This window comes from Fistularia commersonii, chromosome 8, assembly GCF_037954325.1.
Source record: "Fistularia commersonii isolate RoL2024-O1a breed Wild chromosome 8, RoL_Fcom_v1.0, whole genome shotgun sequence".
NCBI lineage: Eukaryota > Metazoa > Chordata > Actinopteri > Syngnathiformes > Fistulariidae > Fistularia > Fistularia commersonii.
Window position 1 is genome coordinate 4,468,045 of NC_141291.1, and position 23,845 is coordinate 4,491,889.

Sequence of the window (23,845 nt, forward strand, 5' to 3'; positions counted from 1 at the left end):
CCCAAATCAGGATCTGATGGTTGTGGAGTCAAAACACTGCTGTTTCAATTGTCCTGACTCTCCCTCACAGCCTGAAACACTGTCACTGCTGAGCCCGAAGCAGTTGGCCCAGTTTATATTGAGCTCAGAGGCTTTGAATGACAGCAGCCAGCTCGACCTCGTCTTTGAGCAACTCAGAGAAGGCGATGCCCGAGAAAATTTGGATCAATTCCTGGCAGAGCTGACGGCGCATCAGAGGGTAAGACGCTGCACATGAACCCTTGTCCACATTGCTAATGCTTTGTGATACGTTGTGAATGGAGCATACAAGTTCCAGGTGTTCAAAATCCTGTGTTGCTGAATATTTGACAGGTACCTGATTTCCAGCCAGTTGTCAGAGACCGGGCAATGAATTTGACCTTCGCAATCCTGAGGCCTCATTTCACAGACTTTGAAAGAGAAGATTGGGCCCTCTTGTTCCCAGGGAGACTGTCTCCCGTTCTCCCCAGTTTCACACCAACCATGCTCACAATTGCCACCACAGACATCAACTGCACAAACTATCACATCATGTAAGTAGTCTTTTGTAGAAACTCAACGGACAACACGTCACTGCATGTGCGGGTAACACTGTCTCCTTTTCAACCTTTTCAGTGTCAGGGGGTTGGCCAGTGTTTTCCACGCAATGCCACCACAGGTAAGACCAGGAATCACTCTGGCTATGCTGGACTACCTGAGGGAATCGGCCAGCGTCATCAACCAACCAGGTAGGGCTGGAGCAGTGATCTCTGCAACATGTTTACCTCAGTGGGTCCTTCTGTGGACATGAAGATGTGAGAAAAAGTGTTAGAAATGTCACGGGGAAGGCAAGGGACATTGGATACAATTGGGGTGGATTTTTATAAAGGAGATTTCTTTCTTTAATTGTCCCCATCGCACATTTGCACCTCCGAACAATAGTTTGCAGGCCAGGCAATGAGACTGATGGTGAAAGGCTGTGAACAAATCTCTTTGAATGACATGGGGAAAATTGTGACATTGCGCACTTGTCAAGAGGATTATATTTTAAGTGATTTTGCTTTGCATTGTCCAAATGCTAATTTGTACCTCCAAACATTAGTTTGCAGGCAAGGGATTGAAACTGATGGTGAATGGCTGGAGAAAAACCTGGGCCCCTTTTCCGTGGACGCATCGTACTCTGACTTCAGATTCTTCAACCTCTCTTTGGTAGGTCCTCCTTCTAACCAGCTTTTCCTCAGAAGAATATACCATGCTCTCCTGTAATGTAATTCCTGACATTTTATTGGGTTCTTCTTCTTTCGGCTCTTGCTTCAGGGGTCACCACAGCGAGTAAACTTTCTCCATCTAACCTCTTCTCTGCATCCTCCTCTCTCACATTAACTAACTTCATATCCTCTCTCACTACGTCCAAAAATCTTCTCTTTGGTCTTCCTCGAGACCTCTTGCCTGGCAGCTCCAATTCCAGCATCCGTCGACCAATATATTCACTCTCCCTCCTCTGTACATGACCCAATCATCTCAGTCTGGCTTCTCTGACCTTCTCTCCAAAACATCTAACATTTGCCGTCCCTTTGATAGACTCATTCCTGATCCTCTCCATCCTGGTCACTCCCAAAGAGAACCTCAACATCTTCATCTCTACAACCTCTAACTCCGCCTCCTGTCTTTTGGTCATTTTAGCAGTTTCTAGTCCATACAGCATCGCTGGTCTCACCACTGTCTTGTACACCTTTCCTTTCATTCTGGCCGATAGTCTTCGATCACATAGTACCCCTGACACTTTTCTCCACCCATTCCAAACTGCTTGAACCCATCTCTTCAACCTCTTTTCCGCACTCTCTGTTGCTCTGGACTGTTGACCCCAAGTACCTGAAATCCTCCAGCTTCTTGATCTCCACTCCCTGTAGTCTCACCGTTCCACTCGAGTTCCTCTCATTCACACACATATATTCTGTCTTGCTGCAACTAACTTTCCTTCCTCTCCTTTCCAGAGCATACCTCCACCTCTCTAGATTTTCCTCTACCTATTTTCTGCTCTCACTACAGATCACGATGTCATATGCAAATATCATGGTCCATGGAGATTCCTGTCTAACCTCATCTGTCAGCCTGTCCATCACCACTGCGAACAAGAAGGGACTCAGAGCTGATCCCTGATGGAGTCCCACCTCCACCTTGAACTTCTTTGTTACACCTACAGCACACTGTACCAGTGTCTCACAGCTAGCATACATGTCCTGCACCAGTCTAACATACTTCTCTGCTACTCCAGACCTCCTTACACACTACCAAAGGTCCTCGCTTGGCACCCTGTCTAATGCTTTTTCCAGGTCTACAAAAACACAGTGCAGCTCCCTCTGGCCTTCTCTGTACTTCTCTGTTAGCATTCTCAAAGCAAATACTGCATCTGTAGTACTCTTCCTGGGCATGAAGCCATACTGCTGTTCACAAATGCTGACTTCTGCTCTCAGTCTAGTTTCCACTACTCTTTCTCATGACTTCATTGTATGGCTCATCAACTTCATCATTCTATAGTTGCTGTAAATATGCACATCCCCCTCATTCTTAAAAATAGGCACTATCACACTTTGTCTCCATTCTTCAGGCATCTTCTCACTCTCTAAGATCCTGTTGAATAATCTAGTCAGAAACTCTGCCGCTGCCTCTCCTAGACACTTCTACACCTCCACAGGTATATCATCAGGACCAACTGCCTTCCCACTCTTCATCCTCTTCAATGCATTCCTCACTTCACTTTTACAAATCTCTTTCTACTTTGTGGTCTACAATAGTCACCTCTTCTACCCTTGCCTCTCTTTCATTTTCCACATTCATCTGCTCTTCAAAGTACTCTTTCCATCTTCCCATCACTCTTCTAGCATCTGTCAATACATTTCCCTCTCCGTCCTTAATCACCAGGAGCTGTTGTACATCCTTTCCATCTTTATCTCTCTGTTTCGCCAACCTGTATGGATCATTCTCACCCTCCTTACTATCCAACCAAGCATACAAGTCATCGTATGCCCTTTGTTTTGCCTTTGCTACCTCTATCTTTACCTTTCGCCGCATCTCCCTGAACTCCTGTCTGTTCTCTTCAGTCCTCTCAGTATCCCACTTTTTCTTCACTAACCGCTTTCTCTGTAGGTACTCCTGCACCTCCTCATTCCACCACCAAGTCTCCTTATCTACTTTCCTTCCAGATGACACACCAAGTACTCTTCTACCTGTCTCAGTGATAACATTAGCTGTTGTTGTCCAATCATCTTGAAGCTCACCCTGGCCACCCAGACCCTTTCTCAACTCCTCCCTGAAAACCATGCAACACTCCTCTCTTTTCAGCTTCCACCACTTTGTCCTCTGCTCTGCCTTTGTCCTCTTCATCTTCCTTGTCACCAGAGTCATCCTACAAACCACCATCCTATGCTGTCTGGATACACTCTCACCTACAACTACTTTGCAGTCACTGATCTCTTTCAGGTTACCTCGTCTATACAAGATGTAGTCTACCCGCGTGCTCCTACCTCCGCCCTTATCAGTTACCCTATGTTCCTGTTTTTTCTGGAAAAAGGTGTTCACTACAGCCATTTCCATCCTTTTTGCAAAATCTACCACCATCTGTCCCACTGCATTCCTATCCTGGATACCAAATCTGCCCATCACTTCTTCATCCCCTCTATTGCCTTCACCAACATGTCCATTGAAGTCTGCACCAATGACCACTCTCTCCTTTCTGGGGATATTCTGCATCACTTCATCTAACTCATTCCAGAACTTCTCCTTCTCTTCAAATTCACATCCCACTTGGGGGGCATACATTGAGCATCACGCTTTCAATTTCCAGTTTCAGACTCAGAAAGTGTATCTGACATTCTTTTCACCTCCAGAACTTTCCTAACAAACTCCTCCTTCAAGATAACTCCAACTCCATCCCTCTTCATGATTGTCAGTATCATGATAGTATAACTTAAAGCCTGCTCCTAGGCTTCTAGCCTTACTACCTTTCCACCTGGTCTCCTGGACACACAGTATATCCACCTTCCTTCTCTGCATCATGTCAAATAAACTCTACCTTTTCCTGTCATAGTCCCAATATTCAAAGTCCCTACTCTCAGTTCCAGGCTCTTTCCTTTCCCCTTCTCTCTCTGCTTCCTAACACGCCTTCCTCAACTTCTTCTTTGACCTACAGTAGCCCAGTTTCCATTGGTTCCCTTTAGGTCATCAGAACCAGTGGCGGTCATTGTTAAGCCGGTCCTCGACCGATCCGGTATGATCTGGTTATTATGGTCGATTTGCATGTTTGGTTTTGGCAAAAGTTTTCCGCCGGATGCCCTTCCTGATACAACCCTCTGCATTTGTCCGGGCTTGGGACCGGCTCAGGGAGACACTGTTCAGTGCCCGCCCAAGGCAGGCTTGGGGAGACTCCGGCCAGTGCCGCCCTGAGGCTGCATTTGACATTTTTATCGAGTGATTATGTTTTTATTTTTCTGGCACTTTCTCATCCTATTTGATGCTTTTTTAACACAGTATTCTTCTGCTTATTCTCCCAGGTCTCATTGCTAGGATCTCTTTCTTCACAACAACAAGCAAACTTGCTTCTTGACTCAGACAACCTGTCAAATACAACCTTCACAAGACTTTTATTTGAGGAACTGACTGCGTCGTCAGATGTGGAAGAGCTCACCTCTTTCTTTGATACCTTTGTGAGAGAATCTGCCAAGGCAAGCATTTTTATCATGGCGACTATATCATCATAACCAGTGAGACACAATAATAATACATATTCATTCACCTCAACCAGCAAAACCTGACAGTTCTCGACCCAGACGTACAAGCTGTCATCCTGAACCAGACCCTGGCGGCACTTCAACCAACACTGACCACTCTGGAGCCCGAAGGATATAGACTGTGGTTTCAGGAGAACCTACGATTGTGCCTTCCAAGTGTTAGCTCCGACACGCTTGAAAGTATTCCAAAAAGTATTCCTTGCCAGTCGTATGAAGAAATGTGAGTAGAAAACATTTTTCTCTCCATGACAAATTTAAATATGGGGAATAATAGCATCTTACTGCATCATTGCTCTGGTTTATTGCAGTGTGAAGGGATTCGACAGTGTTTTCGAGGACCTTTCTGTGAGCCAGTGCCAACTGGTTTACAGTTTCACCAAAGACTATCTCAGCCAGCAATCCTCTGGTAAATCACAAGACCCGGAGGCATGATGTCAAACTTGCTCATTGCTGTTTGCTGTGTGTTAAAAACCCCAGCCTGTTGTGGTGTCTAATATTTTCATAGGTTCCCCCTGTGTCAAAAGCCTGAATGATGACCGTCTTTGGCTGGAAGACAACTTTGGCCAGTTCCGCAAACACGGGTCCTTTGCGGACTTTGTGTCTTTGAAGGATGATTTCAATGGCGTAAGAAACATTTGAGAAAAGTACATGAAAAACTAGTAGAACTAGTGTCTACAGGCTTGGGTATTTTCTGATAGCATGATAGCAAAAGAAATAGAAAGTATGTTGAATTTATTTTGCAGTCTGTTCATTACTTTCCTGTGTTGGATCCAGGATCAGGAAGGTGATGTAGATTTAAGCAATTCTTTGCAGTAGCTGAATGTTCGGAAATGTCTGGATTAAATGCAAATACCAAAAAAAAAAAGGCAAAAGTCAGCCAATCAGCACTTTGTCCTAAATCCTCAAATGACTAGCTTATGAGCGTGTGTGATTCATTGACCTGCTTTTTCCTGTTTCCAGTTGGAGGTTGCAGAGCTTCTGACACCGGTACAGCTTGGCCAGCTTGCATCCACGCCCACGCAGCTGAATACCATCCAAGATGTGGCAAAACTCATGGCGGTCATCGACCCTGATGACTACGCTGATTTCTTTGACACGGTGTCCCCGGTGATTGAGGTAAATATCTTGGGGAAACGCCCAAAATCTTCTACATGTACCAGGCATACCAAATACAGAGGCCATCGAATGTGAAAGCACAGATTTGGATGCCTGGCGGTCGACGCATCCGAGGTATTGTGTTTAAATCCTTCCGTAGTTATGACTGAAATCTGCTCCATGTCCAGTTGGAGCTTCTTCTTTTACTTGAATATCTCAATGTACTTCTGTTAATAGGTTCTTTCTGCTAAAACATTACAACCCTTGTAAAAACCCATCTTTCCTGCAAGATCCTAGCCGTCATAATCTCCCACTCAGTGCAAACAGCCCATGCCAACTATCATCGGGCCATAGAGGGAGTTCAGCGGTCGATCACCGGCTTGCATACATAGACGTACAGACGTTCACTGTATCATTCGCGCATCTGGGCAATTCAGGGTTTCCACAGAAACTCCTGCATGTGTTTTGATTTTGCAAGATAAAGTGAAGCCGCAGTGCGAACATGCAAACTCCACACGGACCATAAACCAGGGAGCTTCTTGCTGTTTGGTGCTTATCACTGCGCCACAGTGCACCATGCCAACATTTATCTTTCTCAACTTGTGAACCCACTGCCTTCTTTCTGTTTTTCTTGTGTGAACTGCACAAAAATCTGAAATCTTCCAATGCCTGCATTGAAAATGATGCAAACGGAGCTAATGTTGATGATGAATAATGGCTTTGTTCGGCCGTTAGTTTGAAAACTAATTATGTGATATTGTATTCCTTGCATTTTTAAAACACCAGTTGGACCGTAACTAATCCTGTGCAAACGTCCTCCTTCAGGTCTACCCCAGCAATTACACCCAAGAGGTGAAATCCGCCTTCCTCCAGGAAGTCCTGGACAGCGGATTTCTGTCGTCCTCGGCCGTCAATGACACGGATTTCCTGCTCTGGCTCCGGCTTCGACTCCGTCCCCTTCTGGTCGGCCTTCCTCCCGACCAGGTGGCTCCTTTGTTTGATTTAGGGACCCAAAGGAGCTGCAAGGGCAGACAAGAAATGTAAGAACTTCTGGTGCTGACAGTCGGATGCGATGCTCTCCGGGAAGCTGATGAGATGGAAAGATTGACAGGGGGCTTTTATAAACTATTTCTCCTCTGACACCAGGATAACAGTACTGGACTCACTCCGCTCGACACTCAGCACTGAAACTCAAGCAGCGATCTTCAGCCGCACCCTCCTTTTCCTTCGAGGTTTGTGTCTTGATGCAGCGATTTGGATCGTTCGTTTTTCTCCCCCAAATTATTGTTCCCTGACAGAAGATACTCAAGGATCATTCTGCATCCAAATAAACACTTGATTTCTTTCCTCCCGTTCAAACCAGAGCCCACGCCTCTCAGGTGTTACGAAGGGGGGAGTTTCTACCGCTATCTGAGGAACACCTTCCTCAGCTTCGGCTTCCCGGACTTGGACACTTTCTCGTCCCTTTTGCCGCAGACGCGCGAATCGGAGGTAGTCGCCTATTTCTGGCGTAAATGCAGGTTGACCCCAGATGATGTCACGTCTGCAGAGATGCTCCCAACATTAGTTCCACCGGGTGACAATGTCTTTGGTTTGTTTTAGCTCCTAAGTACGTTCACCACCTCCGAGCTGAGCCATTTCCTGAGTCGGCCTGACTTAATCGACGATGAGGCCGACGTCTGCTTCATCTTCGACAACTACAACAACACTGCCGCCTTCCTGGAAACCGTAAGTCGCCGGCCTCCTTCTCAGTCATCTATTTTACATAAACAGTAGAACGTTGGCTTGCGAATTTCATTCGTCTTTGACTCCGTTCGCGAACATTTCTGTTCGCTAACGGAATGAATTTTTCCCATTGAAATCACTATAAATCCCATTGATCCGTTCTCCAGCCCTAAAAACAAAATGTACTCTTCTCAAACTTTTTTATGGATTTATATTTTACAAAAATACAGAAAGGAATTACAGAGAACCTTAATTACTACCATGTTTCTGGCATTCTTTCTCTTCTTTGTGTCGTTTGAAGTAGTTCGTTGGCTGTTCGGGTGGATTCACCTTGAGCAAAAAAAACATCCAGAGAAATTTGTCTTGTTCTTTGTTGGAGAATTTTCCTAAAAATGGGACATCACATTGTCATTTAAAATGGTTGATGAAGCTGTGTCACAGAGATCTGTAACACCAACACCACTCTCACGTTTAGCTCTAATTTCCTTCTTCAGATCAACTGTAACTCCTCACATCTTCTTAACCCCACTTTCACAAGCATTCTTCACTTTTTTGGGAGCCACAATCAGGGCTAATTTACTGAAGAAAAGCACAATAAAGGGTAATAACAGTAAAAAACGAGGATGAATGATGTAAACAACATGGAGTATCACACACAACTACCGCTGCGCCACAACATGGAAAGCCCGTGACTTTGCTTTTTTGTGTGTTTGTGCACCGAGGTTTGTTTACAGCCGGATCTGAAATTTCATCCAAAACTGTTTGTGATTGGGGGCGTTCGTAAGCCGAGGCTCTACTGTTCTGACTTTACCCGCTATCTCTTTTCCCAAATATTTTTATAATTCTTATAAACATATTCTTATTACAATTATATATATGTATAAGTATATATGTAATATATACATATGTATATATATACATATATATGTATATATATACATATTATATAAAATATTTTATATATTTTATATAATATGATATAATATAATATATAATACAATATTATATAATATTATATAATTACATATACAATTATATATACTTATATACAATTTCCTTCAGGATAAATAAAGTTGTTCTTATCTTATCTTATCTTATTATTCCCTTCTGCGTGATGGTGCCATCAGGAGGACATCCCAGAGGAAGTTTATATATTAAATATAATATTATATATAATATATATATAATATATACTATATATAATATGTATTTATATTATATATAATATATATATTACATGTATACAATAATATATAATATAATATTATATACAATTATATATACTTATATACAATTTCCTTCAGGATTAATAAAGTTGTTCTTACCTTATCTTATCTTATAATTCCCTCCTGCGTGATGGTGCCATCAGGAGGACATCCCAGAGGAAGTTGCCATGGCGGCGCTGCCCTGCGTCTGGCCATCGGCCCTGAGCAGCAGCAGCAGATCCGAGGCCGACGCTTGGTTCGGTCTGAGACTGAGGAACTACCTCAGATTCGTCCGCAAGAGCCTGATCTCCCCCACGGCGGTCCAGAGCGCCTCCTGCTTCGCCTTCCAAGAACTGTACGTCTCCGTCATCGGGGAACTCAGACGAACCCCGCTATTTCACCCGATTGATTTCACGATACTGGTTTTTGTTTTGGACAGGGTGGCGGTGCTGGGAGGCAACTTCTCCTACAGCACCTCCGACTTCGAGCCCGCTGATGTGTACGAAACCATAAGGACCTACCTGAGCGACGGTGAGATTCGCGCAGCTTCGGTCAACGTGGAATCACCTAGAGATGGAAACTTTGGTTTAAAAAAAAAAAAATTGATCGAGTTTTAGCAACACCAACGTATCGGACAACAGATGGATTGTCCATCTTTTGTAAAAAATCGAACAGGACGTTCTTAGGAGTGTGATGGTTTCTACTGTGTCTGTAGGTTCTGCAGCTAAATGCTACAACGCCAGCGATGGAGAATTGAACTCCACAGCCTGGTTTGCCGATAACATCGGCGGCTTCGTGACCTTCGTCACCGTGGACGATCTCGCCGTCTTCCTCTCCGCCAGTCAGGTCCGTCCCCATGTTTGCATCCGTGGGATGCAACAACCGGATTCATTTTGAAGCTAATTTATTTTTTCTTTACTTCAACAGTCTGAGGTGTTTGTGGTGGACGAGACCAACCTGGCGCTGTTCAGTAACCCAGGCATATCAGGGGATGTAATCGAGTACTACATCTCAGAGCTCTTCCTGACGGATCCCGCCTTTGACCTGATGAAGTGAGCATTATTCTGAAAATGTCCGATATTAACATTTATAACCGTCCAGAAAAGAAGGTATGAAGCTACGCTTCTGTCCTTCCAGGCTTCCTGGCTTCTTCCTCTGCTTCCCCGAGGTGCCAGTTTCGGCGTTCGCCTCTGTGAACGAAGCTGAAGCCTTGGAAGTCCTGAGCAAGCTGAACACCCTCTGTGACGGAACCCAAGATCCAGAGGTACCAATTTGATTATTTTTTTGTTACCATTCGATTTCTACATTCAGGGTAATCTTCATTCATTAGTTTGAATCTCCCTCCGGCGTTATTTCTCTCTCTGACATTTCAAGTCCTTTATCTTCACTTTGCCTCGGATTAAAAAAGTTTTATGACATCGTTTGCCCGATGAGTCTTTCTGTTTTCTACCTGCTTGCCTGGGTTCTCTATGTCCTCCCTTGCCTTTCTGGGTCCCTACCTGGGTTTTTTCTACAGGTTAAGTCCAACTTTCTGGCACAGTCCAAAAACAATCTGTAGGTTAAAGACTCCATGACTCATCCAGGTTAAACTGCTGATCCTGTAAACAAGATGAGCGGTGTATGGAATGAATGAATGAATGAATTAATGTGAGATCAACATTTGAAAAGCTGTTAAACCTCAGATTGTATTGATCAAATCATGGGTTTTTAAAAATGCTGGACTTGAGGTGGGAGCAAAACCTTTTCAGCATCACCTGTTGTAAATTGTTTTTCACCTGATTTCATGAGCAAATTAGATTAAATTCAACTTTATCGTCAATACACATGTAAGCATGCAGAGTAGCAAAATACTGACATGGCATTTGCTTCATCGGTATAAACCAGTGGTTCTTAACCTTGTTGGAGGTACTGAACCCCACCTGTTTTACATGCGCATTCACCGAACCCTTCTTTATTGGATCGAGGATCGTTTCGTTGATAGGTGCAAAGAACAGGCAGAGTAGCCTTTTCATGGAATCTGGCTCCCTTCACCTTGAATTCAGCAAGTGCTATGTTCTTGTAGTTCCCATCTCCATGCAGCTGAAGGAAGCCTTCCCTTAGTTTTGCCGGTACTGGACTAGCATTGCTCATCTTGTCTTTGCAAATCATGCAGTTAGGACATCGATTCCAATCACGTTCCGTCATACATGTGAATCCGTATTGTACGTATTCTTCCGACCGCTTTCTTTTTCTTGCCCGACATAATTAGAATTGAGGGATTAAAATATTAAGAAAGAAATCACATGACGTACCATCACGACAGTCACAAGTTACTACAACTGATCGCGCCAAAATCCCTGCAGCACGGATAGGCCAAGCTATGTCGCGTGATCACCTGCAGCTAGTGATGTCATCACCAATGTGTGTCTTGACCTCCGCCGAACCCCTGAGACTGACCCACCGAACCCCTGGGGTTCGATCGAACCCAGGTTAAGAACCACTGGTATAAACAGACATGCAAGGGTTGACTTTTAAATAAAAAGGCAAAGAATTTGGTTCATTTGTTTTGAGCACTGTCCCCGTGTCCTCCAGGTATCTGCCGCTCTGGCCTCCAACATCCAGACCATCACCCCGGACGTGCTGGTCAACTTGGGCCCCGTCAGCTCAGGCCTGACCAGTAGCCAGATCTCCTCGGCTCCTCCGGCGGCGCTGGTGAGCTCTTTGTCCATCCTGGGCTCGGTCGAGAACTGGAGCCAGGAACAAGCCGCCGCCATCATCCAGACCATCACTGCGTCCGGCTTCCTGGTAAATCAACGAAACCTACGGTTTTAAAGCGGTTCTGTTTACGTTCCGGTGCGATGATTGCGGATGAATTTGACAGATAAACAATGGGTCAGCGCTGCAGTCTCTGGGTTCCCTGGTCTCTGGAGTTCCCGCAGAATTGATGCAGGACATACCGGCCGAAGAGCTGCTCATCGTGTCCCAGAACGCCGCCTTCATCTCCAATATGCGAGAAGCGCCGTCGGTGCTTCAGACCATCTTCGTTCAAAGGGTACCTCCGCTACGCCGACTCACCAAAAAATACAAGGACGTGTCCTTTCCTGATCTCGCCGCCCTCTCACTTTCACTCTGACAGATCATTTCTCTGAATGACTCTTCGCCCGACGCGCTGCTGGCGGACGTACCCGACGCCATGGCGACCGAGATCCCGCGGTCCCTGTTGGTATTCGCCGGGGAGAACGTGGACATCAATGCGACCAACAAGAAGACGTGGACACACAATCAAGTCGGTACTCTGACAAGTCCGTTTTGAATGAGAATCCTGAGGTTCTGGCGAATATCCTCGAGTTTGAGTCTCATTAGTTGCAGCTTGTGATAGTTTTTACATTTTATTTTTAAAACATTCAGATTTAAATCTGTTTTCTTGCAGGGCTGAGGTTCTTTAGCAGATAACAATGATGTTACAGACTATGTCACCACCTGCTGGTGGAAACCCATGTGGGGAGACGGTCCAAAACTCTACTTTAGAGCAAGTTGAAGGCATAAAAGTGACATGAAATGTTTCTTTTTGGGGGCAAGGTTCGGAGAAAACATCATAATTAGCCGGGCAGATCCAGTCGGCGGGTTTGAACTGGATTTTTTTTTTTTAGATTTCCTGCTCCCAGATCACTTCACGACATGACACGTAAACAACATTGAGGGAGGTGTTTATTTTGGGCCCAATCAGCCGCAGTTGACGTGGTTATGAAGCCGAGCTTCATAATTAGATCTCAAACTAGCAGGAGAGAAAGGATGGGGGGTAGAGGGCCTGAAAAACAAAATTAAAGGAATCATCATCTCCCGTCATCTCTTTGATTTCACCGAACAGATTGTATCTGCCGGCCTAGTCGTTAAAATAAAACGCTCAACAAAAAGTGAATTTTGGGTTCCGCTTCTATGAGATTCAGCCTGTCTCCATAGCAATAAGGTTGTTGGTCACCTCTGACTGTCAACAATCAACCGCCACCAACCGATTGTTGTCTTGTTTCCCGCAGGCGGAAATGTTTTTCGAGATCTTCGGGGAGACGGACTTCGACATTGAGCAGTAAGTGATCGAACCTCCGGAGCATCTCTTTCACCGGGGCTCTTCTCGCCGGATAAATGCTTTTCGTCCCTTCCCCGCAAGGCTGTCACCGTCCGTGCTGCAGGGTTTCACATGCACGAACGTGCGCAGGATGACCAAAAGGAGGATCGAGAAGCTGGTCCGGGCCTGTCGACGCAGGAGGGGCAGAGACAGGGTGGTTCTCAGGGAATCTCAGGTAAATCGGACGCGACGTGACGAAGCACCTTCGTTACTCGAGCTGCTTTTATGAACTCTAGCGATGTTTCCTCTGCAGCTCACTTGTATGTTCAACCTTCTGAGCGGGGAACTCACCCAAAACTTCACCGACTACCCCCCAGACATGCTGCTCTACTTCGAGTAAGTTTCTGCTCAAACATTTCTCAAGCGTTGGTCTTCGGAAACTACAATGCAGCGTCCGTGTTTCATCCGAACAGCGCCGGCAACGTTGACAGAGCCAACTGCAGGTCGTATTTCTCGGAACTGGGCGCTGCAGACTTCTCCGTGGCCTCCGGGATTTTGAACAAGGGCTCGCTGCTCCTCGGCCAGGCCAGGAGCTGCTTGGTGAGTTGACCGAGGAAAACAGTACAAGAGGAGGCAGTGGTATGATCCCGAACTGTGTGACCGTTTGACCAGGCGACTCTTTCCAGGGCGTGAGCGGTGGGAACCTGAGCAGGGAAGATGTAGAGGTGCTGGGCAATATGGCCTGCACTCTGAGCAGCTCTGACATCCAGAGCGCCGATCCTCTGGTCTTGGAAAACCTCAAAGCCTGCAAGGACCTCTCTGAAAGCCAGGCTGCCGCCATAGAGACAACACTGCTTTCTGGAACAACACGTTACGGGTACACCATTTTGTAGAAGTTGACCAAGTCTAGTCTAATACCAAAACAAATCTATTATTCTCTGAAAGGCTGTTGCTATATAATACATTTTAAAGTGTAAAAATCTCTCACGCTACCTGGTCACGAGGAAATACAATACTCTTGCTTTCAGGAACAGCACCACCTGGAACCAGGATACGCTCAGAGACCTGGGGATCCTTCCGCTCTACTTCTCCAGAAATATCTGGGGTCGCTTTACAACTGTACGTATCTCAGCTGTCGACGCCAACCTGTCGGGTTCTTAATCGTGTTGTTTCAAGAAACTCCGGTCATCCGTTGTATTATTTCCTCCAGTCAACAAAGAGGAGTTTCCTGAAGACCTTCATGCCAAGTTTGAGAAGGTCCAAGACGGAGAAGAGGAAGCTCAAGGCCTTGTTCAGGGAGGTCAGCCAGCGCAGGACGGCGCGAGGAGCAGGTAGCGGGAAAATTTAGTTTGTACTGGTCCACATTCTGGCTCTCAGTTGTCTGGTTGGACACCTGTTGAACCTCCTCCTGCCGGCTCACAATTTTCCAGGCTGCATCGTGGACAACATCACCCAGGTGACAATCAGCGACGGCTCCTTCCCCTTTGGCTACGATGCGCAGCAGTTCGATCTCTGCCTGGACGTCCCCGTCCTGAAGGACAACCTCAACTCCATCTGCGAGAAAGTGGATGACGGAGACCTCCAGAAAATCATCCTGAGGAAGCTCAATGAGGTGAACGTCGTCATATTACAGATACCTGCTCCGGTTCGACTTCTTTTTTTTCAAAGGACGGGATAATGGTTCCGCTTGGGTGATGCGGTGACTTCCAACAGGCCAAAAACAGGCAGGGGGTCCATCAGAGACCCTCAACTGTCCAGACCTGTGAATGAGAGGGTGAATGGTCGATAGAGTGGAGACTGGTCCAAGGTGGACCTTGTCTCTGGACCAGGTAGGATAGTGTCCAGCATCCCAGTGGCCCTGAGAGCAGCACAAGTTGTGTAGATAATGGATGAATGAATGGATACTCTTCACCAAGATGGTGGGGCAACAGCATAACACCTGTGACCGCAATACCAGGATAAGTGGTATAGATAGTGTATAGATGGATGGATGAATGAATGGATGGATGGATGGATGGGTGAATGAATTTTCATCATCAAGATGAAGGTGCAGGTAAAAGCAAGTATTTATACATCATAAATCCTGACACCCTGAGTGCAGGATGGGTTGTATAGATAGTGAAAATATGGATGGATGGATGAATGACTGAATGAACAAATGAATGAATGAATGAATTACTCTTCACCTAGATGGATGGGCAACAATAAAAAGCTGGTAGCATAAGACATGACAACCAGGATAAGTAGTATAGATAATGAATGAATGAATGAATGAATGAATGAATGAATGAATGAATGAATGAATACTCTTCCCCAAGATAAAAAGGGCAACAGCAATAAGCAGGTATATGCACAGCATAGCCCCAATGACCACAATACCAGGAAAAGTATAAAGTGAATAGATTGATGGGTGGATGGATGGATGGATGAATGAATGAATGAATGAATTTTCATCACCAAGATGAAGGTGCAGGTAAAAGCAGGTATATATACAGCATAAATCCTGGTACCCTGAGTGCAGGATCAGTTGTATGGATAGTGGATGGATGAATGAATGAATGAATGAATGAAGCCATTGGATCATGTTGTTGTTATTTATTTTACCCCCATCCTTGCAGGCCTACCCGTCAGGTGTGCCTGAAGCCAAGGTTCAGAGTCTCGGCTCGGTGTCTCGCTCGGCGTCACTCGACGACGTCTCCAGGTGGAAAGTCACCACGGTGGACACCCTGGCGGCGCTCATGAAGGAGGAGGACGGGTCCTGGGAGCCGGAACTGGTGGGTAGAAGGATGACGATCATCTTTCTTTCTTCACGACAAACTGCATTCCTCTGTGCACGCTTGGCGAAAGTAAATATACACGATTTGTGAATTTAGAGTAAAGCGATCATCACCAAGTATCTGAGTACTCCCAGTAACTCTCTGGGCAGCATCGAGCTGAAGAGCATCGATTCCAACTTGTGTTCCTTGGACACCAGTACCCTGAAGACCATCACCCCGGAGAGCATCAGGTGGGCAGCGCCACCTCGGCTCATCGTGCCGCCGAAAGGCGTCGTGAAAGATTTTTAAAAAGCGTGCGTCTTGCCTCGCCGTTCCCAGGAACACCGCCACCGCGCTGGATCTGTCGTCCTGCTCGCTGGAGAAGAAGAAAGTCCTGTACGAGATCGCCAACAGCTCCTTCAGCTCGCACCAGGACAGCGCCACCACCTACTACAACCTGATTAAGCTCTACATCGGTGAGGAAACATCTCCACGTTCACCTCGCTTTCAAATTTAACGCAAATACGTAATTCTTAGTATCTGATGACGCGACGTTAAATCCCATTTAAAAACCTCACCCAACACTCCTCACCCAAATCCTGCCTTGACAGGTGGAGCTCCACTCACAGACGTGCACGCTCTGTCCGGCAGAAACATCAACATGGACATTGATGCTTTCCGAAGTTTGGATCCCGAAGTGATCGCGGTGAGGACACTTCTTAAGAATATTCACACAGAGTGAATGGTTGTGTCTGTATATGACATGCGAATGAGGGACTGAAAGGTTCTCTACAATCAATATGTGAATGAATGAAAGAATGGTTGTATTATACATGACATATGTTTGACATGATACTTAAGGAGAGAGAAAATACCTATGTGTGTATATATATACTATATATATATATACACTGCTCAAAAAAATAAAGGGAACACTTAAAAAACACATCCAAGATCTAAATGAATGAAATATTCTTATGAAATACTTTGCTCTTTACACAGTTGAATGTGCCGACAACAAAATCACACGGAAATGATCAATGGAAATCAATTGTATCAACCCATGGAGGTCTGGATTAGGAATCACACTCAAAATTAAAGTGTAAAAACAAACTCCAGGCTGATCCAACTTTGATGTAATGTCCTTAAAACAAGTCAAAATGAATCTGTGTTGCTTCCTGTGCGGACACTATGATTTCACACAAGTGTGATTGACTTGGAGTTACATTGTGTTGTTCAAGTGTTCCCTTTATTTTTTTGAGCAGTATATATATGAGAGAGTGAATGGTTGTATATCTGACTGCTTGTATGTTTCTAAATGAATTCTGAATGAGTGCACGGTTGTATGTCTCTATATGCCAATTATTTTGGCTGGCGGGCCACATTTCTAATTTAATTTTTATGCGCGGGCCAACTAGGTATCATGTAAATTGAACAAAATGTAAATTTCAATTTGAATATTTACATTTTTTTGGCATTTTATTACAACTTTAAAATCATCATTAATGATCATATAAGTGCATTGACATTATTTTGTTTGTAATCATCTACAGGACTGTCTCAGAAAATTAGAATATTGTGATGAAGTTCTTTATCTTCTGTAATGCAATTACAAAAACAAAAATGTCATACATTCTGGATTCATTACAAATCAACTGAAATATTGCAAGCCTTTTATTATTTTAATATTGCTTACATCTTAAGAAAACTCAAAAATTCTGTCTCAAAATATTGGAACATCATGAAAAAGTAAATTTTGTTTTTTTTAAATTGCATTACAGAAGATAAAGAACTTGAAGAATAAGAATAAAAATAAGAACAAGAATAAGAACAAGAACAAGAACAACCACAAAAACAAAAACAAGAATAAGAATAAGAATAAGAATAAGAATAAAAACAAGAATAAGAACAATAACAATAACAATAACAACCACAAAAACAAGAATAAGAATAAGAATAAGAATAAGAATAAGAATAAGAACAACCACAAGAACAAGAATAAGAATAACAATAAGAATAAGAATAAGAACAATTTTATTTATCTCGAGGGAAATTGTTGTGCCAGAGTTTCAAGTAAAACATAACAATAATAAATAATACTAGGAAATTGTATAAACAGTATAAAAAAAGGGGTGAGGATAAGAAATACAATTAAAACTATAAAATTGTCTAAGTCACAAGTCAATGCTATTAAGCGTCTTAAGGTCTTAAGTACAAAGATTTTGAGATTTATCACAATATTCTAATTTTCTGAGACAGTCCTGTATACAAAATCAAACAAAAGGGAAAAAATAAGGAGTTTCTACATTCAATATTGATTGAAAATATTTATTAAAATATTAAAAGACAATAGTTCAGGGGGCCGGATAGAAAATCAAGTCGGGCCAGATGTTGCCCACAGGCCGTAAAATGTCCAGGTCTGCTACATGCAGGGATAAATGTGTGTCTCTACTTGATATGTGAACGAATTGTCAATGAGAGAGTGAATGTTGTCCGTCTTAATAAGGTGAATTAGTGAAACAATGGTTTTACGTCTCAATGCTACATGGTTGAGAGCGAATGGTCATATTAGTATGTAACATTGACGAGACAGTGAATGATTTGTGGAAGAGGGAGCGAATTCTTGCACGTCTCTATATGACACGTTGGTGAAAAAAAGTTTCTGATTTGACTAGAATGAGAGAGTGAATCTTTGTTTGTGTCTTTGTCATGTATACATGACAGAGTGAATCCTTGTATCCTTATTTTGCATGTGAGAGAGAGTTGGTGGTTGGATGTTTCTCTGTGACATGTGAACAAGGGAGTAACCGCTTGTATGCTTCAAAACGAATTGTGAATGAGTGAATGGTCGTATGTAATAAAAGAGTGAATGTTGTCTGTCTATGCATGAATGAATGAGTTAGTGGTTGTTTCTGTATGACACGTCTGTATAACGTGAATTAGTGAAAGAATGGCTCCTCCCTTCCCATCACCATGACTGCAGAATAAGCTGCATGAATGAATGAATGAATGAATGAATGAATGAATGAATACTCTTCAGGGAGGTAGAGGAGCACCAGTAAAAAGCAGGTATCCGTAAGAAATCATTCGTTTTCCTTCCAGGCCTTGTCGGTTAGCGACGTGCAAGGCCTCCTGGGCAACCACCTTCGCGATCTGAAGCTGTTCGAGAACGACACGGTGGTCAGCACCTGGGTGAACAGGCAGCTGCAGGAAGAGCTGGACACGCTGGGCATTGGCCTGGTTACCACCCGACCGTCCGAGACTACTTTACCGCCCAGCAGCAAACCAGATGTGACGACGCCAGGTGATAGAATCTTTAAGCATCTCTGATTTCATGATCCTATGCGTGTTATCGCAGTGCTTTCTGAAAGGGACAATAGATGTGAAGTAAACACCTCATCTTCATCTGATACTAAAACACGGGACTCTAGATTTTAATTGTATTATTCTTTTTTAGCTCAAACTACAAGTGGAGGAGCAGCGCTTGCGAAACACCAGACATCTTTGTTCCCGGCAGCACTACTGACGACTTTGCTGCTTCTGCGACACCTGCTAGGATAAAGATATCTAAATTTGTGTGTGTTTGTAATAGTTAATATTTACTGCAAAAAGAAATGTACTTTATTGTGAATGTCTCATCTCTATTTCTTTATATCTTGGGTTACTTCACACTTATTTAATGCATTGAACCGGTTTCTGGTGTTAATTAATCTTGTGAAATCAAAAGCTTCTGACAGCAACTGCCTTGTTGGCATCAGATGAATGATAGAAGCTAAATACCTCTTTCAAATAAGCTAATCAAATATATACAGTGTTGTTATTAATGATGAACTTTGTGATTACTGCTTAGGTTTATCCATGTATCCACAACAAAATGAATAAAGATAAATCCTTTTAAACATATTATTGTGTATGGCATTATTGAAGAAAAAGGTTTTATTCTTTATGCAGGGTTTTTCCTTGCACACCTGGGGATTGTAGTCTCACAAAGCTGCTGTTGGAAGACCGCCACCCTGTGGTGAAACTGTTGTGCTTCAGATGTTTACTGATCAAATCAAAGATCTCTTCAAACAAAAATCAATGAATAACATGCAGCAAAAAACTAGTAGAAGGTCATGAGGAGCTGCATTGGACCTCAGTGGATCTGGAAAAAAGCATAAAACAAGGTGCCAAGAGAGAAACTATGGTATTCTATGAGGGTGTCTGGAGTGGCAAAGAAGCATGCCAGAGTGGTGCAAGACATGTATGCCGGCTGTGAGACAGTATGACTTGTGCTGTAGGCATGACAGAGGAAGTCAAGGTGGAGGTGAAGTGCATCAAGGGTCAGCTCTGAGCCTCTTCTTGTTTGCAATGGTGATTGACAGCTGACAGACGAGATCAGACAGGAATCTCTATAGACCAGGGGTGTCCAACTCAAATACAAAATTCAAGACTGGGACAAAGTCATGGGCCAACATCCATATTTATTGAAAAAAATCTTCCTCCAGATATAACAATGAACCTTTTCATATGGACCCAAACAAATTCCTATTAAAAACTGAATATGGACCAAGCAAAGCTTAATACTATGCAATACATAACCATGAAACCAAACCTCTTTCAATCTCTTTCTGACACCATTGATTCATGTCCAGGTCCTTGCACTTGTCTTGTTGTTTCATTTCATGTGTAATCCAATGTTGTACTTCTTCATTTATAGCCACCTTGGCTCCACATCCAAGACAAACAGATCTGTTTTTACATACGTGAACAGATATTCTGCCCACGACCTGTTCAGAAAGCTCTTGTTTTCTGCCTTCCATTTTGCCAGTACCAGCATAAGGTCGCTATGGCTACTGTCAACAGAGGAGTGGGCGTTTATGGGACCTGTCGTGATTTCCGCGACAAAACACCAGTAGAGCATTCTGGCATTTGTAGCATTAGTGGTACATGCGCTGTAGGCTATAACACCGGTGGGCCAGCTCTAACAGTCATTTGGTGTGGCTTTCCGGGCCAAATATAATTACACTGCGGGCCAAATTTGGCCCACGGGCCAGAGTTTGACACCTGCGCTATAGAACATGATGTGTTGCAGATGACATTGTGATCTGTAGTGAGAACCGGGAACAGGTGAAGGAACATCCAGGGAGGTGTCGGTATGCTTTGGTCAGAGGAAGGATGAAGTGGATGGGGGACCCAAGTGGATCGATGAGGCCACAGGGAGTGGAGATAAAGAAGGTGCAGGATTTTAGGTATGGAGGGCAAACGGTCCTGAGGGTGAGAGGGGACATTGGAGAGAGTGGAGAAGAGGTGAAGAAATGTACAAAAGCAGATTGGAAAGGATTGAGAAAAGTATCAAGGGTGGTAGAATATCAGCACATGTTGGATATGGTGAAGATCTGGATAGAAGGATGCTGAGATTGGAAGAGCCAGGCAGGAGGAACACCAGAAAGGACATTAATGGATGGAGTGAAAGAGGTCAAAGATGTTAGTTGGTGTGAGAGCTAGAGAGAATAGGGTCGGATCGAGGCAGATGATTGGCTGTGACTCCCGAAGGAAGCGGCCAAAAGACAAAGAAGAGCATCAGCTGAAATAATCCAAGCTAAAAAAAAAAAAAAAAAAAAAAACATTTCGATTTTTTTACCTGTCTCCTGTCGGGTGAGGAAAATCCACCACTTGATGTCAGTAGAGGCTAATTGGAAGCCTGGAATTGAAGATGGATAAGAACAGGCAAAGTCAAAGTCGGCTTCATTGTCAATTTACCACATGTAGGAAACAAACAGAGGAATCGAGAAGACTTTCATGGTGACATGAGGTTAACTAAATAATAATAGTGCACACTAACACTGAGGTGAACACTTAATCCAGCCTACCTGGACTCTCCATATTCTCCGTGTGTTGGTCCTCCATGTTCACCATGTGCAGTGTGTTGGTTCTTCATGTATATATTTCATAATGCCATTTATTCAATCTTATTATATTAATCATGAATAAATAGGTTTGTTTCATTTGATCTAAATAAAAGGTAAGCACATAGTTATTAATGATATACTGTATTTATATGCATAAAATACATATATTGTCAAAGAAGGAGGGGCGGAGTGCGTGTTCAGAAGCAGAGAGAAGAGGAAAGGAAAGAGTCTGGGACTGAGAATAGGGACTTTGAATATCGGGACTCTGACAGGAAAAGGTAGAAAGATTGATCGACATGATGCAGAGAAGGAAGGTGGATATACTGTGTGTCCAGGAGACCAGGTGGAAAGGTAGTAAGGCTAGAAGCTTAGGAGCAGGTTTTAAGTTGTACTATTATGGTACTGACAAGAAGAGAAATGGAGTAGGAGTTATCTTGAAGGAGGAGTTTGTTAGGAACGTTCTGGAGGTGAAAAGAATGTCAGATAGACTTAGGAGTATGAAACTGGAAATTGAAGGTGTGATGCTCAATGTTGTTAGTGGCTATGCCCCACAGGTGGGATGTGAATTTGAAGAGAAGAAGTTCTGGAATGAGTTAGATGAAGTGATGCAGAATATCCCCAGAAATGAGAGAGTGGTAATTGGTGCAGACTTCAATGGACATGTTAGTGAAGGCTTGAAGAAGTGATGGGTAGATTTGGTATCCAGGAAAGGAATGCAGAGGGACAGATGGTGGTAGATTTTGCAAAAAGGGTGGAAATGGCTGTAGTGAACACCTTTTTCCAGAAAAAAAACAGGAATATAGGGTAACTGATAAGAGCGGCTGCAGGAGCACGCAGGTAGACTACATCTTGTATAGACGAGGTAACCTGAAAGAGATCAGTGTTGCAAAGTAGTTGCAGGGAGTGTACCCAGACAGCATAGGATGGTGGTTTGTAGGATGACTCTGGTGACAAGGAAGATGAAGACAGACAAAGACAGAGCAGAGGACAAAGTGGTGGAAGCTGAACAGGGAGGAGTGTTGTATGGTTTTCAGGGAGGAGATGAGAAAGGCTCTGGGTGATCAGGGAGTGCTTCCGGATAATTTGACAACAGCTAGTGTTATCAGGGAGACAGATAGGAGAGTACTAGGTGTATTGTCTGGAAGGAAAGTAGATAAGGAGACTTGGTGGTGGAATGAGGAAGTGCAGGAGTGTATACAGAGAAAGCGGTTAGCGAAGAAGAAGCAGGATACTGAGAGGACTGAAGAGAACAGACAGGAGTTCAGGGAGATACAACGTAAGGTAAAGAAAGAGGTAGCAAAGGCAAAACAAAGGGCATACAATGACTTGTATGCTCGGTTGGACAGTAAGGAGGGTGAGAATGATCTATACAGGTGGCGAAACAGAGAGATAAAGATGGAAAGGATGTACAACAGGTCCAGATGATTAAGGATAGAGAGGGAAATGTATTGATAGATGCTGGAAGAGTGATGGGAGGATGGAAAGAGTACTTTGAAGAGATTCAAAAAAGTGAAGTGAGGAAGGCATTGAAGAGGATGAAGAGTGGGAAGGCAGTTGGTCCCGATGATATACCTGTGGAGGTGTGGAAGTGTCTAGGGGAGGCAGCGGAAGAGTTTCTGACAAGATTATTCAACAGGATCTTAGAGAGTGAGAAGATGCCTCAAGAATGGAAACAAAGTGTGATAGTGCCTATTTTTAAGAATAAGGGGGATGTGCAGAATTGCGGCAACTATAGAGGGACAAAGTTGATGAGCCATACAATGAAGTTATGGGAAAGAGTAGAGGAAACTGGACTGAGAGCAGGGGTCAGCATTTGTGAACAGCAGTATGGCTTCATGCCTAGAAAGAGTACTACAGATGCAGTGTTTGCTTTGCGAATGCAAACAGAGAAGCAAAGAGAAGGCCGGAGGGAGCTGCACTGTGTTTTTGTAGACCTGGAAAAAGCATTGGACAGGGTGCCTAGCGAGGAACTTTGGTAATGTGCGAAGAAGTCTGGAGTAGCAGAGAAGTATGTTAGACTGGTGCAGGACATGTATGCTAGCTGTGAGACAGTGGTGAGGAGTACTGTAGGGGTAACAAAGAAGTTCAAGGTGGAGGTGGGACTTCATCAGGGATCAGCTCTTAGCCTCTTCTTGTTTGCTGTGGTGATGGGCAGGCTGACAGCTGAGATTAGACAGGAGAGAACTGCTCCCTCAACAGAAAATACTTGTTTTCCACCATAATTCACAAATAAATTTTTGGGAAATCAGACAATGTGATTCTCTGGATTTTTTTTCCCCATTCAGTCTCTTATAGTTGAAGTGTACCGAAGATGAAAATTACAGGCCCCTATCATCTTTTTAAGTGG

General features: G+C 43.9%; 1 protein-coding gene and 1 long non-coding RNA gene across 2 annotated transcripts in view; one reads left to right on the top strand and one right to left on the bottom strand.

Moving 5' to 3' along the window:
* Positions 1-19,510, top strand: part of LOC147231647 (uncharacterized) — a 44,920-nt gene extending 25,410 nt beyond the window's left edge. The window contains exons 42-76 of the mRNA XM_086151615.1: positions 71-238; positions 352-551; positions 634-746; positions 1,100-1,206; positions 4,548-4,718; positions 4,799-5,004; positions 5,093-5,190; positions 5,290-5,408; positions 5,745-5,900; positions 6,705-6,919; positions 7,026-7,111; positions 7,243-7,370; positions 7,482-7,607; positions 8,974-9,164; positions 9,249-9,340; positions 9,525-9,655; positions 9,737-9,861; positions 9,947-10,073; positions 11,381-11,593; positions 11,670-11,840; positions 11,925-12,074; positions 12,823-12,872; positions 12,954-13,086; positions 13,165-13,247; positions 13,325-13,451; positions 13,538-13,728; positions 13,880-13,970; positions 14,062-14,182; positions 14,282-14,463; positions 15,470-15,625; positions 15,725-15,858; positions 15,947-16,083; positions 16,219-16,313; positions 18,710-18,911; positions 19,065-19,510. Coding sequence (XP_086007741.1) covers positions 71-238; positions 352-551; positions 634-746; positions 1,100-1,206; positions 4,548-4,718; positions 4,799-5,004; positions 5,093-5,190; positions 5,290-5,408; positions 5,745-5,900; positions 6,705-6,919; positions 7,026-7,111; positions 7,243-7,370; positions 7,482-7,607; positions 8,974-9,164; positions 9,249-9,340; positions 9,525-9,655; positions 9,737-9,861; positions 9,947-10,073; positions 11,381-11,593; positions 11,670-11,840; positions 11,925-12,074; positions 12,823-12,872; positions 12,954-13,086; positions 13,165-13,247; positions 13,325-13,451; positions 13,538-13,728; positions 13,880-13,970; positions 14,062-14,182; positions 14,282-14,463; positions 15,470-15,625; positions 15,725-15,858; positions 15,947-16,083; positions 16,219-16,313; positions 18,710-18,911; positions 19,065-19,168 — 4,899 coding nt within the window. The 3' untranslated portion in view covers positions 19,169-19,510. The remainder of the gene's footprint in view (positions 1-70; positions 239-351; positions 552-633; positions 747-1,099; positions 1,207-4,547; positions 4,719-4,798; positions 5,005-5,092; positions 5,191-5,289; positions 5,409-5,744; positions 5,901-6,704; positions 6,920-7,025; positions 7,112-7,242; positions 7,371-7,481; positions 7,608-8,973; positions 9,165-9,248; positions 9,341-9,524; positions 9,656-9,736; positions 9,862-9,946; positions 10,074-11,380; positions 11,594-11,669; positions 11,841-11,924; positions 12,075-12,822; positions 12,873-12,953; positions 13,087-13,164; positions 13,248-13,324; positions 13,452-13,537; positions 13,729-13,879; positions 13,971-14,061; positions 14,183-14,281; positions 14,464-15,469; positions 15,626-15,724; positions 15,859-15,946; positions 16,084-16,218; positions 16,314-18,709; positions 18,912-19,064) is intronic.
* A 619-nt stretch (positions 19,511-20,129) lies between these two features.
* On the bottom strand, positions 20,130-22,020 carry LOC147231650 (uncharacterized). Its single transcript, XR_015106447.1, has 3 exons — positions 21,460-22,020; positions 21,231-21,290; positions 20,130-20,857 (listed from the first exon to the last, which is right to left on the bottom strand). It is a non-coding gene; the product is annotated as an uncharacterized LOC147231650 (long non-coding RNA).
* Positions 22,021-23,845: the final 1,825 nt, after the last annotated feature.